The sequence below is a fragment of the Melanostigma gelatinosum genome (genome assembly GCF_949748355.1).
Source record: "Melanostigma gelatinosum genome assembly, chromosome: 15".
Lineage (NCBI taxonomy): Eukaryota > Metazoa > Chordata > Actinopteri > Perciformes > Zoarcidae > Melanostigma > Melanostigma gelatinosum.
The window spans coordinates 8,174,496-8,193,686 of NC_136648.1; the positions used below are offsets into that span (position 1 = coordinate 8,174,496).

The 19,191-nt window shown below is 40.4% G+C and overlaps 3 protein-coding genes across 4 annotated transcripts; 1 reads left to right on the forward strand and 2 right to left on the reverse strand.

Moving 5' to 3' along the window:
• The first annotated feature begins 84 nt into the window (after window positions 1-84).
• On the forward strand, window positions 85-6,812 carry LOC306789199 (ras-related protein Rab-8A-like). The gene is made up of 8 exons (XM_079285025.1): window positions 85-233; window positions 851-911; window positions 1,449-1,509; window positions 1,616-1,693; window positions 3,459-3,548; window positions 3,701-3,766; window positions 3,858-3,908; window positions 3,997-6,812. Exons 1-8 carry the CDS (start codon window positions 110-112, stop codon window positions 4,084-4,086), a joined length of 621 nt encoding a protein of 206 aa, XP_079141151.1. The 5' UTR covers window positions 85-109; the 3' UTR covers window positions 4,087-6,812.
• Window positions 6,813-7,426: 614 nt separating this feature from the next.
• On the reverse strand, window positions 7,427-12,219 carry LOC306789419 (calcium and integrin-binding family member 3-like; the record flags this gene model as incomplete). Of its 2 annotated transcripts, XM_079285352.1 has the most annotated exons (6): window positions 7,427-7,448; window positions 7,592-7,787; window positions 10,139-10,286; window positions 10,740-10,851; window positions 11,227-11,261; window positions 12,169-12,219. In XM_079285352.1, 6 exons carry the CDS (start codon window positions 12,217-12,219, stop codon window positions 7,427-7,429), a joined length of 564 nt encoding a protein of 187 aa, XP_079141478.1. The 2 variants fall into 2 exon arrangements, with proteins under 2 accessions (XP_079141478.1, XP_079141479.1); XM_079285353.1 differs by lacking the exons at window positions 10,740-10,851; window positions 11,227-11,261.
• Window positions 12,220-16,990: 4,771 nt separating this feature from the next.
• Window positions 16,991-18,726, reverse strand: admp (anti-dorsalizing morphogenic protein; the record flags this gene model as incomplete). The annotated part of the gene is made up of 5 exons (XM_079285647.1): window positions 16,991-17,412; window positions 17,673-17,862; window positions 17,977-18,096; window positions 18,195-18,331; window positions 18,432-18,726. 5 exons carry the CDS (start codon window positions 18,724-18,726, stop codon window positions 16,991-16,993), a joined length of 1,164 nt encoding a protein of 387 aa, XP_079141773.1.
• Between the last annotated feature and the right edge of the window lie 465 nt (window positions 18,727-19,191).

Sequence of the window (19,191 nt, forward strand, 5' to 3'; positions counted from 1 at the left end):
GCCTTCTGGTCCCAGTGAGATATAAACAGCCAGCAGGGGGCGTGTCGCCTACATTCTGTACATCCAGTTTGCTGTTCCGCCGGGCGGGATTTCCGCAATAATATCAAGTATGGCGAAGACATACGACTATTTGTTTAAATTACTGTTAATCGGCGACTCTGGTGTCGGGAAGACCTGTGTCCTCTTCAGGTTTTCAGAAGACGCCTTCAACTCGACGTTTATCTCAACTATAGGTACGGTTTTTGGTGACGTGACGTTGAACTGTATTTCTGTCTGTCGCCAAAGAGCCGTCTCAGTGGCTCCGTCTACTTACTGGAACGGTTAAGGGTTGAAGTAACGTTAGTTTCTCTTTGTCAAAGAGCCTGTACTTTATTTGAATGTCATACATTTGGTAACTCATTAATACGAGATGACAAGGGGAAACATTGTAACCCGTGTGTTTTGAAGAAGACAAATGTATGAGTACCAACGTTTGCGGTGTATTATATATTCATGCCGGGTGGCTCCCCTTCCAGCTAACGTTAGCGGCAACATTTGCGGTTAGCTAAGGTTAAGTAACTGTTAGCTCTAGCAGTAGCCATTAGGTGCCGTCTATATTCTGGTATGAAACCGGAAAGCCTGACTTATAACCCGTCGTAACTGGTTAATTTAAGCATGATACCAGCTCTGTTGTTCTTAAATGCACATATTACTGCCGTATGCACGACAAGAAGCCGAGCTGCCGTTTTTCTTAGTCCACAAGTGTCATTTTTGTATCACAGTAGTGTCGACTAATGTTTGACAGGTTGCTACAGTAAGTTAGCAAGTTAACGTTATGATTGACATGCACGATCCTTCTTTATCCCTCCAGGCATTGATTTCAAGATTCGGACAATAGAGCTTGACGGCAAGAAGATAAAGCTACAGATATGGTAAGTTTATAAAAATGTAATTCCTTTTAACTCGGAACGTCTGACATGCTAGCAGTGTGTGGCTAATAAAGAAAGGATGACTCACACTTAACCTAAGTGTCCTTACAGATGTAGAATAGGGTGCCTCCAGATCATTAGCGCTTTTAAAATGGGAAGTAAAGATTGTTCAGTTGTTTTAGAATTGAATCTACACGGTCATGATTGTAATTTTAGCAGAATTGATTTCACCCTTTATTAACAATTTCTCTCTTCAGTGACACAATCACAGCCTTCAAAAATCATCAATCTAATGCCAATCTCTACATTGATCCCGAGCTAATGTACCAAAGCCTCTTATCTTCCTGCAATACTAGCGTGTTGGAAAAAGTCCATTTACAATAAACCAACCTTCTTAATACATAGCTAGCATACCTAACTGCAGTGACATATTGTTTTTAACTTTTCCAAATTATGTATCCCAATATTAGTCTTAAAGGCGTTTCATATTTTTCCTGATCTTTCTGATATATGAGATGTCACAATTCTGGTGTTTTTCAGGGATACTGCCGGTCAGGAGCGCTTCCGAACAATCACAACAGCCTACTACAGAGGAGCAATGGTGAGTGTCTCCAAGTGTTGTCAAGCAAATGTAATAAAATCCACTCTACTGTGAAACCACAGATCTTGAGCTCTATTATTGTCAACACATTTGATTTTATTTGCAGGGCATCATGCTTGTCTACGACATCACCAACGAGAAGTCCTTTGAGAATATCAAGAACTGGATTAGGAACATAGAGGAGGTATTTAATGGCTCAAATAGACCCTCTTTTCTTTCTGGCTTGCTACTTTTTCAAATATGTAAATGGACCATGTAGAGCAGTGATTCTTAACCATAGGGCCGCGGCCCATGATAGGGCCGCGGCCCATGATTGGGCCGCGGCCCATGATTGGGCCGCGGCCCATGATTGGGCCGCGGCCCATGATTGGGCCGCGAGCGCCACCTAGAGGGTCGCGAAAAACGTTCAGTTTTGCACCTGTGGGCCGCGAGGGCCGCGGGACTGCATAGGTTATCAATTGAAGACACCAGAGATATCACTGTTATCCATGAGACACTCAGTTACGATACAGCTTCCCACCACCAGGTGGCGGTAATGCGTCAGTCAGTTGTTTAACAAGCTGCAATAAGCAGAAGAAGACACTCAGCTAGCCGCTAGCCTGTAGCGAAAGTTATGGATAAGTTATTAAAAAGAAAAAATGAAGACGACAGTAGTGCCATACCCCCCAAAAGTCTAAATGTGTGCGCAAGTACAACCCTGACTTTCTTAAGTTTCTTAAGCTTTGTGAACGGAGGCAACGAGGCAGAGCCGAGTGCTCAGTGTGTGGAATGTGGGCTAATGCTATCAGACGAAGCACTGGAGCCTTCAAAAATAAAGCGACACGTAGCGACGAAACATCCAACGCTCGTGGGAAAGTCTGTTGGGCTTCTTGTTGTGTATGCAGGTTTACATACACATGATAATAAATGTCTTTGTGATCATCACATTGTATCATCTCATTTATTTAACAAGGGTTTTGCCTGTTCAACACCGGCGTCCTCCATCCCCTCCCCTTCCGTTCCTACGGCTTGTTTGCGCAAATACGTCACAAAACATGTCCGTGTTTGGTATCCCAGCATGCCCAAAATCCTCATCTTTGCAAAGAAATCATCGATTTTCTTTCATTTCTTATGGTTTCTCCACAAAAGGAGCCCACAGACACACTGTACAAAGTCGCCATAACCGCTGCAAGTCGTATCTTGCAGCATTTCGACGGAAAAAGACACATTACAGACCCGACAACGTGCTAGCGGATGTTACCATGGAGCTACTGCCTTCAGAAAACGCTAGTACTTATAGTACAAACCTTATCCTCCTCTTCCATAAGCCGTCAACCAACGTTTGCGTAACTGAGCTATTCTCATTCTCGTTTGTGCGCTCGGTCGCAGCCATTAAGCACAGCAAGTCCGCTACTCACACACCATGTCTTCGACCATATATACATCGTTTTTGCAATTTGTAAAGGCTAAAAATAAAAGGAAAATAATATAATATCACAATATAAAGGGAGAAACACCTTTAGTGTGTCAGAATATCGTGTGGTTACCATGTGTCCATTTGGGTCTCCAAATGTCCTTTTAGAGCTCCGCCTGGATCTCTTCATGGAAGAAACTCTGTAGAATGGTCATACTTTGTCCAATCTTCTTCAAATTTGAGGCAGTTGTTCACTGATAGTGTAGTTGCAGCCCTATACTGTCCTTTACCTGTACAGATACAGCCACCGGCAGTTATTTATACTGAAAGATACTTTTTTATTTTATGCGGACAAAAATCTTAAATTTGTACTGACTCCAAAGGCCCACTGCTCTGTTTCTGTATGACCTACAGGTTGTCTGACACTTTTGATGCATATAGTCAGAGTGGGCCCCGGGACACTTTGTACTTGAAAAGTTGGGCCCCGAGGTCAAAAAGGTTAAGAACCCCTGATGTAGAGTGTTGTTTTTATTACATTTGTCTTCTCTTGATCCAGCATGCATCATCAGATGTTGAGAAGATGGTCCTCGGCAACAAGTGTGACATCAACGACAAGCGGCAGGTGTCCAAAGACAGGGGCGAGAAGGTGAGAAGCTTTGGTTTAAGTTAAAGTAATCCATTGTCACCAGGTTATACTTGATAATAAATAAAAACATTGCACTATTAGATGTATATGACATAGTAAAACATGTCAACAGACTTGGTAAAATGTAACGTTTTTCTTCCATTTTCTTTCAGCTCGCATTGGCGTATGGAATAAAGTTCATGGAGACCAGTGCAAAGGCCAACATCAACGTGGAAAATGTAAGAAGCCATTCTTGAGTTAGAATATGCCCTGTAACAAGAGATCACACGTCATCAATGTGACAACATGTGTATTTATTCTGGTTTACAGTCGTTTTTGACACTTGCCAGAGACATCAAATCAAAAATGGACACAAAATTGGTAAGAAGTCATTGATTATACATCAGAGCAGCTGCTGAGCCAGCAGTTCTACGTGACAGCATTGACCTGTTCATTTGTCATTTTGCAGGAGGGCAACACGGCGCCGGGCAGCAGTCATGGAGTCAAGATCTCAGAGCCTCAGAAAAAGACCAGCTTCTTCCGCTGTAGCCTTCTCTGAGGACCGAGGTCTTCGGTACTGGCTGCCAGCTGGCTGGACATAAATGGACTGTGCTTGCTCTTAGCACTTCCTTCTTTCTTCCCATCCACGGCCTGTCCTCCCAGTCCACACGAGCCATTATATTCCCAGTAAGCGAAGGACTTCCCCCTCCTCTCTTCCTCTTCTGAAAACTTCCAGTGGTGCATCTCTTCCATTTTAAGGAGATCTGTTGTCTTCATGTGTCAGAGTGCTTTACTGATAGACTCCACCAGGAGCATTGTCCAGATGTTCTTCATCACACAAAAGACAGGCTCTTACTTCTGGTGTTAGTCTCTTTGTTCTACACACTCATATTTCACACAGCCGGTAGCACAACCGGGGATGAGAAATCATTCAATTATTGTCAAGGTTTTGGGATTGCGAATACAAATGTGAGATTGAGATCTATTTTTATTAGTGCCCTTTCCATTTTTAAGTGGTAAATGTCAACCAGAGACTGATATGCTTGAACTCTAGTGAAACAGAGTTGCACATGCTTTCATTTTGAGAGTTGTGAATCAAATCACTCATCAGGCAGTCAAGGGTCAGAGAGGAATTTGATTGAAAGGTTGTGCTCATTGGTTTGCAAGTAGTCCTTGACAATCATTCGATGTGACTTAAAATGTCTGTTTCATCTTGTCCTGATCATAACACAGTGCCTCCAACTCATTTTACCCTTTCTGCTAAAGCTTGCAGGTGCTGGCAGGCACAAAACCTACTAAAAATACAATTCAGATTTCTGCCTCTGTAAATACAGTTCTGCTGTCAAATTATCAGCAGAACTTTGGTGAGGTGACGTTCTCCTGCTTAGGCTTTCTCTGGTGTAGTTACCTGCTGGAAAGTATTGTACACTGTGGTGTGAAAGTGAAAATGTGCAAACACTGCATCATGACCTATATGTAAGTACACAATTAGGAAACTATTAGGATGTGCACAACAGTACAATATAAATGATCCAACATTTTGTAATTGTGTAATTGTGCATTTAATAATTATTCTTATACAACATCAGAAAATCGTTTAAAACAATGGCTGTGAAAGCTCAATGTGACATCTTCAAATGTGTCATTTTGTTTTCAGTCCGAATCCCCCCAAATATTCACTTTACTATCACATAAAGCAAAAACAAGCAGCAAATCATCACATTTGAGTAGCTGGAACTAGCGAATGTTTGGTGTTTTGTTTGAAAATTGACTTAAACAGCTGACCAAAAAAAATTTAAAGTGTTTCCTTTAATTTGACTCGGAAGGTTTTGTTGCAGCTCTGATTCACAGTCAAGCTAAATGATGTCTCCGGTTATTTCATCAGCAATTAAAATCACTCTAGAAGTGTCTCACTGTAAGCCCCTCCTCCTGCTAGCCATGCAGCTCTCCTTGCACTTTACCAGTAACTCGTGTTTTGTATGTAGTCTGTGTGCCAAGTGATAGTTTTGCAATACAACAATACAATTACTGAAAAAAAACGTTTTGAATCTCATATAATGGGCCTAATTTCTACTCTTGTTTTTTTTTTTTATTACAGCTACTTATAAATGACTTGATCTCTTTGGCTATTTCACTACTAGTGATCCACTGTCCTGGTATTAGTTCACTGAAAAACATTGCCCTAACGTACTAATATATATTTATAAAAGAAGAATTAGCGAGCCTTTGTTTCTATGCTACTGCCCTGCAACATTCTAGTTTAACAGTTTCTTGACTTATTACATGAACGCTGGCTTGTCTGACGCTGAAAGATGGCCCGTTAGTATTATTGTACACTTTCTCATGCGTCTGTTGTTTGATTGTGGCCCTTTTAGTTTGACAGCTAGGTGGCACCAGAGGCACAGTATGCACTATCGGTGGCCATCTGAATTTCCATCGGTATTTTATTAACAGTGTGAGCCACAGCGATCCAAACATGTACCCACTATTTAACATTGATGTTGAGTCTCGATCTGTTTCCACTGTTCCTCGTGAATCCTTCCTCCATTTGTTACTATTCTGAAAATCAAACTCCTATATGCACAATATCGAGGGAGGATTTGCTTTTGCTTGCCTGCACTTTCCTTTCATTTTTTTTTTTTTACAATATCCAATAATTCGGGACCTCGTGACTACCATGGCCATTTGTCTTAACCGCTAATACTCAGTTCTGTCATAGGCGAGCTATGCATTGTGAATCTTGGACCTGTGCATATTTGTGTGATGTGACTTTCAGCCATACGTGTAGACCTATACTGTTGAATGTATGGGCTTTTTGTTTTGTTTGTGTCATTCACTGAGTCTGTAGAAATGGCATTGCTACAACGATGCCAGCGGAATTGATCATGACAGAAGATTAAGTAGAGACGGCGGAGATAGTGCTGTTGTCTCATTCAAGTGATACTGTAGCTTTAAGTCATAAACGGAGAGCAGACCTTTTTGTGGGACTCAAACGGCATCACTTTCAGCTGATATGATACTTTGATTTTGTTTTTTACATCATATCCTTTAATAATATACTGTACATCTCTTTTTACAGTCATATTTTCATTCCATCGATTGTGAAGTACACGGGGAGAAAAATAAAATACATTTTGAAAAAAGTGAAAAATACATTGTAAATATCTCATTGAAAAAAAAGACATCTACTTAAATTGTACTGTACTTTCTAAACCCATATGAAAATGTATCTACAATTTGTAGGTATGTGTACTTTTGATTTAATAAAATACGATTATAAAAGTTGCTTCTTCTATTCGCTGTCTCTATTGGCTGGCTGTGGAAACTACGCTGTCAGTTGACCCCATGCTGCCACAATGGAGCTCGACTGATGACAAATGGCTCTCCTTTTATTGGCCCGCTATGACCCACTGGAATATTCTGCTTTTATAGTCTGCTGTAACTGAACCCCCTCTGATGCAAAACGCAAATCTACTGTCTGGTCATAACTAATGAGCCTTGTCTTGATGGGTTGGTTGCTGCGTCCTCGTGATGATAGACCTGCTGCAGTGACACTGTGACCGGTGTTATTTCTGCAGCTGCGATAATAAAAGGAAAAATCAGATGTGGGCTCACTACGTTCATACAAATCCAACGTGTTTACAGCAGTGCCCGCCGTTAAAGACGAGACAAGTCTCTAAGTATTTACTCTGGATACTAAATGTAAAAATCAGATCATCTCTGATGAAGATCAGAATGTTTGTCTTTCCAAAGAAGGAGAAAAATGTAGTTATTGACGAGATGAGATTGATTTTATGAGTGATGTCATGATTCCCCCACTTTCCAGACATTCTGCTGCATTATAAGTCCGTCCTTTTGTGATATTCAAGCTAAGAAATGCACGTGGTTGCTTCATTTCTTTAGATCCTTATGTGGAAGGTGCTGTGAACAGAAATAAGAATAGATTGATTTCCTCATTAGAAGTCCCTGTTAAAAACAGATGTAAGGAGCTAAAGGCACATTAGATGACAATCATTGGTACACACAAGATGTATTGCTTGTAATGGTTGTAACCGTTGTCCTACCTGAGGAAGTCTGGAGCTCGAACAATCATGTGCTGGAAGTCCTCCAGTGACAGACGTCCGTCGTTGTCCAGGTCAGCCTCGTCTATTACCTTCTCACACACCATCCTCACCTCGTCCTCTGTCAGCTCGCTGCGAGTCAGTTTGTTCAGCGTCTTCTCCAGGTCTGACTTGCAGATGAAGTCGTCATTGTTGAAATCTTCCGGGAAATGGAAAAGAAGGAGATATGAAATATTTGCTCGCTCATTAGTTGAGCAACAATTTAGATGATTGTCTTTGTACTCGATAATATTCAGCTCAATATCTTGGGGTTTGGGACTAATTTGGTTAGACAAAACAAATTTCTGACATTATGTAGACCGAACTATTTAATAAACAGTTTAATCAATAATCAGGGTTACATACAGATGCAGCTGATATTTTGTGACAATATTCAGTGTGTTGAAACTTGACTTTTCCCTCCAAATAAAAAAAGCATAAACTCCCATAGTTTTATTGTCGAGGTAGAAACTGCAATGTTCGTATCATGTTGCAGGAATATCTTGATCCGTACTTGCAGCGCTGACTGAATATATATATATGTTTACCCAACACATCCAGTCCTTCAGGGGCAAAGCGGTATCTGAGCCAATGTGACTGTGCTTTTACAGGATGTCAAATTCCATGTTTTTGTTTCGCCCTCTTTTGGTTTGAACCGTGAATGAAAGGTTTCATTGACCCATGGCGACGATGTGTACGTAACTTCTTCATCTTTCAGCGTTTGTTAATTAGGGGGGACTCGAGTGCTGAGGACAAACTGTCCTTTGACGAGCTCTCTGCCTCTCTGACGGGCTGGTTAATCATTCATGACATTCCATGCACCGTCCATCATGCTTACAGCTCCAACACCTTTCACCATGATCGCTTTTCATATGCTTGTTCCATATTCAAATTAAAAAGATATCCATGTTTTTATCTACTTTTATAAAATGTATACAAGCGATTGAATGAATTTGTTGCACAAAGGTGAGGCCTATTTTGGTATCAGGGTGCTTTATGTTGCACTTTATGGGGCTCCGGGCCCTCTGACAGCAAAAATAACTACTTTACTTGTTTTATCACCATGATACCTAAAGACTTTCTTAATTTTATTATAATTATTCATAAACATGATTTTGGACTGATTCCTTAATAAAGGTGCATTATTTCAGTTTCACATATATATATATATATATGTATGTATGTATGTATGTATGTATGTATGTATGTATGTATGTATGTATGTATGTATGTATGTATGTATGTATGTATGTATGTATGTATGTATGTATGTATGTATGTATGTATGTATGTATGTATGTATGTATGTATGTATGTATGTATGTATGTATGTATGTATGTATGTATGTATGTATGTATGTATGTATGTATGTATGTATGTATGTATGTATGTATGTATGTATGTATGTATGTATGTATGTATGTATGTATGTATGTATGTATGTATGTATGTATGTATGTATGTATGTATGTATGTATGTATGTATGTATGTATGTATGTATGTATGTATGTATGTATGTATGTATGTATGTATGTGTGTATATATATATATATATATATATATATATATATATATATATATATGCAAAGACTGGGTCGCAGCAAATTGTATTAGGGCCACCAAATAATTTGTCCGAATTTCTTGTTTATCTGCCAGACACCTTTGAGCCACTTGAGGCAGCCTTAATGTTTGTATTGTTCTGATAATTGTAGCCGACTAATAACATTAAATATCAGATGAAAGGCTATAGCGGCATTCTGTTTGCTGAACTGGTGAGAAGACATTTAAAAAATGAAATGGCCTGTTAACTCTGCCTAAATGCATTTACTTTGTCTCATTTATATATGATTGAACAAGTGTATATGTTTTCAGTCACACGTGTATAACATGGAGTTGTAATTTATATCTCTTTGAAATGGCTTCTTTACTTTCTCCAGATAATAAAAGCTGTTGTGGAAATGCCAGTAATGATGGTAAACAAAGTTCATTCATGCAGGAATTCGCTCTTCTCACGGTTCATAGGTCAGGCCTATCGTGAATTGGGTCACAATGATTTGTTATTTTTGAAAAGTAGGTGAAACCCGGACACAAAACAAGTCCTTATTAGGTGAAGAATGTTTTATTTTTTGTTTGGGTGGAGTTGAACCAGGGGTGCTGCGGCTACTTTTCATGTGCAGTAACCATCCGGCTACCAAGGCGATCCTATATCAATGCTTTATGTTCATTTCTGCATTTTGTCACCTTTATCAGATTTGTAAGCTCAGCTTGTAGCAAAGGGAAGAGTTTCGATACTTTTCTACATATTGGGTTTTAAATGATCAGAAGAAAAGTACGGTGGCATTTAAAGGGGAAAAAAAGAGGGTTCATTTCAGTTATTATAATTTGTACATAAACAGCATTGGGATCTGTGGGACCCCAAACGACAAATCCCAACCGGAATTATGAGAACTGGAACTTCTTGATGTGATTTTTGTAAATTGTAATTGTACCACTTCCTCATATAGTTTACCATAAATTTTGAAAGCGTAGTAGGCCTTGATGTCGCGCGGCGCCATCTCACTCAGAACCGAAAACATGTCCAAGAAGTCGTCCAGTGTCATGTTTCCTTCTCCGTCCTCAGAGAAAACCTCAGCGATCCTCTGACGAAATGGGTTGTCCTGACCAGAGGGGACACAAGTCCTTCTAGCGGTTAATCCTGCAGAACTATGAACTGGTGCTTGATTCCTGTGCTCGTGATTGTGTGTTTTTGTTCAATTCACATCGCATGTTCTTGTTTGATTTTTTGTTTGTTTGCCTTTCTAATGAGAATTCAACTAAGCTCTAAAATGTTGATGAATGAATGACCGAGAGGGGAATGTTTCTCAGGACATATCAGAGATCAGCATGTTTAACACACCTGTTTACCTTGCTGTCATTGTGTAAAGAGGCATATAATTTATCCATTTCAAACAAGTGTGCCCTGAGGGACTCACCAGCATCCTTCAAGTTTAAAGGAGTCGGGTAACGTATAACGTTTCAAAGAATTCTGTCGATTAGTTTGCTATTAATTATGGATTGGGAACACAGGGAGAGAGCGGGTCTGCAGGGTGTGCGTGGGCCAGTGGGTCTACCTTCAGCTCTGGCATGCTGCCAATCAGCTCATATGGTAACTTCACATCTGGCTGGCTGGTGTAGTCGAGGGGAACGAGCTGCGGTGCCAGATCCCGATAGCGGTCGAACAGTCTAGGGAAGGTTTAAAAAAATTCTTGTTATTATATTACAAAATATCTTCCATATTATATCGTTGTGTATTTTAGAGCGTCGTCAAGAAAACTTTAGATACGAACTCCCATGCTGTCTAATTCTCTATATTGTGGTCAACACTGAAAAAAGTTTCAGTGCTGTAAAGTTCTGAAAGCATGATTTGAAATAGCATGTGGTCTCAATGGTAGCCTGCCCCACAGTAGGACAGGCTTCCTGATACTGCAGTTTAAAGTTACACTGTAGTATTGTGCAGAACGGAGCAAAATTCAGCCGTGTCATATATGTCACACCAGCAATGACTCCGATATAATAAGATGTTGTACCATTCTGATATCCGTGAAATAATTTGCTCACCTGAGAATTTCTTTTCTTGTAAAATATGTACAGTCCTGCGAAGACAATCAGATTAGGGCGGGAGAGTCAAGTTATTGCAAAGAACAGCAGGATGCAGCTGTGCAAGTGTTCTAAATCACTTGTTTGACACAAGTTGGAAGAAGATATTTACATTAGTAATAGCAGCGATACCAAACTATAAAAGTACTTTTCAGTTGAATTAAAAGTCATGCATTTAAAATGTTACTCAAGAAATATTGACAACACTTAAAGTATCAAAAGTACTCATTATGTAGAATGCACAGTTAATGCTGCATTAACATGTACGCATTTAGATACCGAGTTTACTTTTGAGTCGTTCCATCTACAATAATGCATCACATATTTGTATGTTTTTTTTGTGCATGGTCATATTACTTTTAGTAGTAGTAGTAGTAGTAGTAGTAGTAGTAGTAGTAGTAGTAGTAGTAGTAGTAGTGATAACTATAGCTATGAAATGACTGTAGTGAGGTAAAGCTCACAAGCTAATTTCTATAAACATTTCTATAAAATGTAGAGTTTCAAAGTACAGCCTCAAATGCAAATACTTACAATACTAGCACAAGGGCCTCAAAATAATACTGAAATACAAACTCCAGTAAGGTAATTAAGTAGAGTAAATGTCCTTTGTTCAATTCCACCACTGGTTTTATATGCAAACATATCTGTTATACAAATAACTCTTTCACACTTGATTATAAATATCCAATGAATTATATGCATGCTATCATTAACTAAGTGTTGATTGTAAAATGTCGGAAGACAGACTTTTCCCAACAGCTGGGTTGGAGGTTGCGTGGTGAAGTCTGACAAGTGTATTAACGTTGTTTACAGATGCGGGTAGCTCGTGTTGATAAGAGAAGCACCATTTAACGTGAGTGAGGCTAATCGCCTCATTCAGAAAGAAACAGGATTGACACCAACCTGATAGGCATCGAGCTGCTCTGCTGTAAAGATGGTCTGTTTATTCCCCATGTCTGAGCCCGCAAACATCGAGCCTCAGGTCCATCGCTGCTCCAGCATCAAGTGCTTTTTTTTAGGGTGTGTGGATATGTCAGATATGAAATACTGGGACAAAAGGAAGCCAGAGCCAAAGAGGAGATCAGGTGTCGGGCTGCCACCGGGCCCTTTGGTCCCCATTATAATGGCAGCATTTCATCGTTTTCTCCTTTGTGAATAGCAGACCCTTTGACAATGAATAGGGGCTGTCGGCCAGCATCATGCCAAGTGGTATCAACCCCCCTTTAGTGCCACTCTATGGCCAACGCCTCGGTCACAGCTCAGGTTACACTCTTTAGAGACAGGGTTTTGTAGTCGGCAAATAGACTTTTTCAAAATATTATCAGTCAAGATTGAACTTCTTTCTAAAGTAACAGTGTCTTTTAATCTTACCGTTGAATGGATGTAATAAAAAATAAGAAGTATTTTATGACCTTTTTGATAGAATCCGAGAGATTTGATAAAATAATGTGAACTGTAATGCTTCTGTGCATCATTGAAAGAATTCCAAACTTATTTGTGAGTGTTGATGACTTAATTTGCCAACTTTTTTGCCATGCCAGCAGTAATTATAGGCAGTTTATGGCATGCAAAAAGCCCCATCATCTCTTCTAATTAGGATCAAGTCACACATACTTTATAGTTGTTTACCTGTTTCTGTTGTTTTGTGTGTCTGTATTTCTCTGTGTTATAGTGTCCCTTTGGAGTCACTTTGTGTCTCTTTGTGGTTGTCTTGCCCGTTTTCATATTCATCATGTGTCTCTTGTCGCAAGTTGCTTTTGTCTCTTTGTAGTCTTTCCTGTCTCTTTGCAGTTGATGTTGTAGTTGATGTAAATCTGTGATGAAACTCCATGTCTGTTGGGTCTCTTCACCTGAGGACTTTATCACATTACGGGCATGCTATTGGAGATTGCACCTGTTTTTGTTAGCATAATGCTGCTTTTCCAGCAGTGCTTTATTGATTGCACTGCATTTGGTACCTCCTGTGAATGAACTAGTAATTTGATAGACACAATGACATGTTGCTTTGTTTACGTTTCTCTGAGGGATTGGCCTGGGCTTTGCTCTGCAATCCTGTAACCTGACAGCCAGAAATATAAAATACTTCACCTTTCCTGGAGAGCTGTTCTTACGGATGCTACAGTCGCTGGTGCTTCCTCTCATCGTCTCTGATTACAGGTTAGATAGATCCCTGGATGTTACAGTCAAATGGCCCAATTGGGTGGCTATGTGTGTGTATTATAGTGTGTCCTGCACAAGAATATTACCCTCCATGTCATTCTACATGATCAGTCTGCCAACCTTGTAAATCCAGTGATGTTAGTCACTGGCAGATGCTCAGTTTAACAGCATTCTTCGCCTTTTCTCACAGAATGTTACGAACATCCTCAATACAATGTAATCCAAAACAGCAACAGCACCAATAGCTACAGCCTACAACTCAACTTTATAAGATTCACATGTTTGGGATTTATTGCTGAGCTTCGATGAATTGCATTGAATTGCACATGGAACCGTGGTAAATGATGTTCATGTATGCCGAAGAACAGTGTGTAAGGGTATGTTTGCCATGTGAAAATGTTAAGAATTAGCATGATGCAAATACACTAAATATACTTTATATACTGTACATATAGTACATGTCAAACATATTTTGCTGTGGTATTTAAAAAAACAAAACATCTAAAACATGGAGTGACATTGATATGCTTCACCTTATTTTCATTTCAGGTGTGTCATCTGTGAAGTGGAAGACTTCTAGTAAAATGGGGCTCCGGGCTATTTGCTATTACATAACAACAACCACTATGGCTGTTTTCACTGGCATCGTGCTTGTTGTTCTCATCCAGCCAGGGAAATCACCTGTAGGTGCATCAGCGTCCTCTGGTGGTCAAGTGAAGGCTGTGCAGACTGTGGATGCCTTTCTGGATCTGATCAGGTGCACGCGCATCAAAAAGGATCAATCTACTTCATCAAATGTAAAGATTCAGCCTAAGCTAACCATGCTCTGTTTCTTTGCGGAAATATGTTTCCCTCAAATCTGGTGGCTGCTTGTTTTAGCAAGGTGAGATCTGAAGCCGTCACGTTTTGCTTTTTGTATTTCTCATAATTGTACTTGACAACAAAGGTTTTCTACTTTTGTTCAGGAAAAAACAGTTTCTGCCAAAAGTCTTGGTGCTGTCAATCTGACCCAACCAAGGAGGTTCAGTGAGATTATTTTCTTTTGACCTTAGTAATTGTGATACATTTTTTTACATTTATTTTATTCATGGTTATCATCATGCCTTGTAACGGCATTACTGGTAACCCTATAGATGACACAGTGCCGATGACAGGCACCTCAGATGGAGTCAATATTTTGGGAATCTTGGTCTTCTGCATCTCCTTTGGCCTAGTCCTGAGCAGTGTGGAGAATGAGACAAAACCTCTGAGGGACTTTTTTGACTGCCTGAATCAAGCCACCGTGCATCTTATCAGCATCTTATCAGCATCGCCATCTGGTAAGAACGAGAAGCTGCTAACACGCAGATGGGGAAAATAATAGCAACATTTCAATAAAGTTTGTAAAATGCTAAAACACAGTATCATCATCCTTGGAAATATATGATGGCGTTTGCCTATACAGTGTTGTTGGCTACAGTTCATACATTTAACTAAAGATGGATCTGGCTTGAGGAAATACGGCACATAACACAAATAAAACACACTCCTGAATCTTGAATAATTATTTGATTACCGTTGGTAAATTAATGTCATTTATATGTTTTTGTTGTTTGTTTTTTTACAGTGCTGTGACTCTACCAGTCAGTATCCGCTGTTTGGAGGAGAATCTCAACATGGACAAACGGGTGACACGCGTAATACTGTCGCGGCCACATTGACTGTGCATGGCACAGCACTTTATGAGGCAATGGCTTCCATATTCATCGCCCAAGTTTACAATATGGAGCTTGATCTGGGTCAAATCATCATCATCAGGTGTGATTTAATGCACATTGTAAACATCTTTATAAAATGTAAATACATTCCTTGCATATTCTAGCTATTGTCAAATCAGTTTTCCTGGATATTTCCTGTGTATGTTAATTATTAGCACTTGTTTATCATTAAAAATCTTGTAATTGCAGTATCACTGCCACAGCTGCAGCTGTTGGGGCCACAGGTATCCCCCAGGGCGGCACGGTAGCAATGACGATAGTGTTAACATCAGTTGGACTGCCACTTGAAGGCATTTCATTCATCATCGCTCTTGACTCGATGCTGTAAGTTTGTTTGTTCTGTGATTATTGTGCCATATATTGCATATCTATTTCGACTGCTTGTACATGTTGGTAAGAGGATAACACAAAGTTGCACATATTCTGAAAAACGTTAGACTTCCTCTGGTTGTGGTCAAGTCACACTCACAACAGAACTTCCTGTACTCTTGTTGGTAGAGATCGTTTGAGGACAACCACCAACGCGCTGGGCGACTGTATCGGTGTGGGTGTTGTGCAGCATCCCTCCAGACATGAGCTCCAGAGCTCAAGTCCTGCAGAAGAAAGACAAAAAACAAAGTGAGACCTTCGAACTGAGAGGCAATACCTCAATGCATTCTTGCAGCAACAAGTCCTGCTAGAGTATTTTTTTGATTCAAACTAGGCTAATGTTTAAGAAAATGCATGATGGCAGCTGTGCAGACATATAATATATAACTCTTTATTAAAGATGACAAATAACTTTCTGAAGCGACTGTTTTCCCACCTTGGATTCGGTGTTATAGATTGTAGAGTTAAAATGCATGAAATCTTAAGAGGGCTTTTCTTGATATACACTCGTTACTGTACTTCACATGATTTTGCTGGCCTCCTCATTGGAGATGTTCCAATAAAAGGTCATTGGTATCCAATCAATTTCAGGAACATTTTGGAAATACAACATATATATTTTTTGCTCAAATAAATATGTCCATTTTATGAAAATAAAAACAATATCAGAGTCAACAATAGTCCCACAAATTTGTATAATCTGACCTAATTTACAAGAACTGCTGTGACAATGTCTCACTGTACTTTTACTTGTGTGGTCTGAACAAGATCAAGTTTTTTGTGAAAATTTCAATCAGAAATGCTCTCTAAAATTGGGCAATATGTTGTGCAGAATTGTCATATTTAAAAATAGCAAGACCTCTGGGATGAATCTGATTATTTCGTTTAGTTAATTCAGTCTTTCTTTATGGGAATACACACGTGTATTTGTAACTTTTCTTCTTAATCAAATTGTTGTAGGCAGAAAACTTCAGTCAATTGAGAACATTTTGTGTGTGTAAATACTGCAGAGATTAGGTGAAATTGTTCTATCAAGTATTGTAAAGCTTTCCTTTTCTTTGACCAAATGTTGGCCATTTTGACAGCTAACTGTGTGGTTGTTCTGTCATAATCAATAACACTTCAGTCGACCTTGAAATAATCTCACACTTTTGAGAGAAAAATATTGAGCAAATCAATTTGTTCTGTAATCTTTTTTTTTGGAACACCATTTATTTTGACTCCACAACAGAAAAAAAATAAAATATACACATTCACATCTTTTACATGATATCACTTCCATCACTGCCATATATTATAATTTATAGATATTTACATATATTACAACGCCACATATGGCACATTACTAATTTAAAGGGCAGATGGCTATTTATGCACAAAAACCTCAATTGTATTTTGAATGAATATCTGTGCAGCCCGACACCAGTGACAAGTTGATGTCAGTGGCAGCCACAGCTTCCAGCCACCATGTCATTGTACTGTTTCAGCACCACATTCTCATCATCATCGAAGTAGAGCAAGTTGATGGAAAAGAGCTTGTCGGGCACGCAGCACGGTGTCTCAATGCCGTTGATCAGCTTCAGAGCATTGATAATGGACTGGACGGTGGCGTGGTTGGTTGGCCTCATGTTCTGACCCAGAGGGAAGGGGCAGGAGCCTTTGCAGTGGTACGCGTTGTAGCCCCGGGGAGACACGATCCAGCCCGACCAGCCGATCTCCTCGAAGTCGACGTAGAGGGCCTGGCGCTGGCAGGGCAAAGCACCTTCCTCCTCGCTGTAGTCCAGGGAGCGGGCGGTGCGGGAGGATGGACCTGACATTGGGGTTTGGGGCAGGCTGGAAGTGGCTGTGTTGTCATTTGGGTCTGGTGAGCAAAAATAGTATTTTGTTAGAAAACACATGGTTGTTATGAATTGGGGCCTCTAACATTTTTTCGTCCTTCCCACATTGCTCTTATTCAGATGTATTGTCAGACGCCGACTGAGGAATGTATTGTATTGATGTCCAATTAGCATTGGAAATCAATTTTTCCTTAAGAAATCTGTCTGGAACTGTATGGTAAGAAATGTGCAAATGTAAATGTGAAAAAGATTTGTTTGAGAGAAATAGAGACCTAAATCTCACCTATGCTTCCAAGAGTAGTCGAGCGGCGGCCATCGTCAGTGAAGAGGACCAACATGGGCTGTTTACTCTGGTGGTGGGTGCGTCCTGAAGCAAAGCGGATCAGTTTCATGTCCATCATGCTTCCTCCCAGGGTCCGGACCACCACGTGGAGCCCCAGGTTACTGCCTTCATCAACCATCCAGGAGCGCACCTTCATGAAGAGGTTCACATTATTAGTCAATTCGAAAACACATAATTCAGGAAGTTATGTTCAGAATGCACGTACATAAGTTAGTGCAAGCCCTAAAAAGAAGTGAATACTCACTGCCTGTGTGATGGTGAACACTTCCCAACCAGTAGAGTGGACGGGGATGAGTCGAGAAGACAGCAGCTTCCTGCCCTGTGTGTTGTTTCTGCTGGTGTCAAGCAGCTGATAAACGCTGACCTGAATGAGACAGAAGAGATGGGGGGGGTTACAGTAATGTCCAACAGAGATACTTCCTTCATTAAATTGTAACCATGATGGTATGTAATGTTACGTACCTGGCAGAAATGGTGTCTATTGAATGTCAGTGTTGACTGAGGTCTCAGCTTGAAGAGATGGAGCTCTGCAGTGAGAACCTTCTCAGTTCTAGCAACCGTGGACAAATTGAACCTGAACTCCACCTGTTCACTGTGCACTGCAATGGAAATTACGTCATTAGAGACCAGAACAAACGCCATCATACTCCACTGTATACAGTAACCAGTAGCAGTAACATGCGTGAATCTAAATCTTACATTTGTCAAAGAAACTGCGCACAGTATTCCCCTCCAGAAGATACGGGTCTTTGGTCACACCGTCCACATCAGCAACGGTGTTGTACAGATCAAGCATGTACTGAGGGGCCTGCTTGTGTCCATGGACAGCAGGGGGGTCCTCCATCCCAAAAACCTCCAAAAGTCTCTTGATGGCAGCTGAGCGTACTTCCTCTGACTCCGTCTCGGCGCTGAAATGATTCTCCAGATAGCTAAGTGAAGGCCGTGCAGCGGCGGTGCACGCTAAAGCGGCGAAGCTGACAACAAACAGCATCATGGCTAAAAGTTGAGTAGATCCCTTGTGCGTCGGTGTCCTCGGACCACACAACCGGCCAGCAACTTGGAGTACGAGTGACTGCAGGGTCCTGGAAGCGCGACTTTTTATATCAAATGCTCCCCTTCACTCTTCAGTGCCCCCAAAGCCTCGGTAAACAGCAGTAAAGATGCTATTTAGTCGCAAATGTAAATCGCCAATCAGCGAATGTAAAGGGAGACTAATGGCGGCGTAAACAAGGTGTGAACCCGATTGTAGATTTTACTCAAGCCCATTGTCTCCACGTCTGGCAATAAACGCTCAAATAAACTAATTTCAGCGTTTGAAAAAGCTTGATACTTATTGACCAGTGATGTTGTTGTTGTTGTTGTTGTTGTTGTTGTGGGATATATTTCCTCTGTGATGTTCCATGTTATAGAGGAGGAATGTAACGAATATGAACAGAAGCCATTTGGAGCTGATCTGTTG

Bases quoted from the DNA above. Each gene is read 5' to 3' on its own strand.
- LOC306789199 (XM_079285025.1), top strand. From the start codon at position 110: ATGGCGAAGACATACGACTATTTGTTTAAATTACTGTTAATCGGCGAC. The intron at 1,694-3,458 runs GTATTTAATGGC...CTCTTGATCCAG, and splicing joins GGATTAGGAACATAGAGGAG to CATGCATCATCAGATGTTGA. The intron at 3,549-3,700 runs GTGAGAAGCTTT...ATTTTCTTTCAG, and splicing joins CCAAAGACAGGGGCGAGAAG to CTCGCATTGGCGTATGGAAT.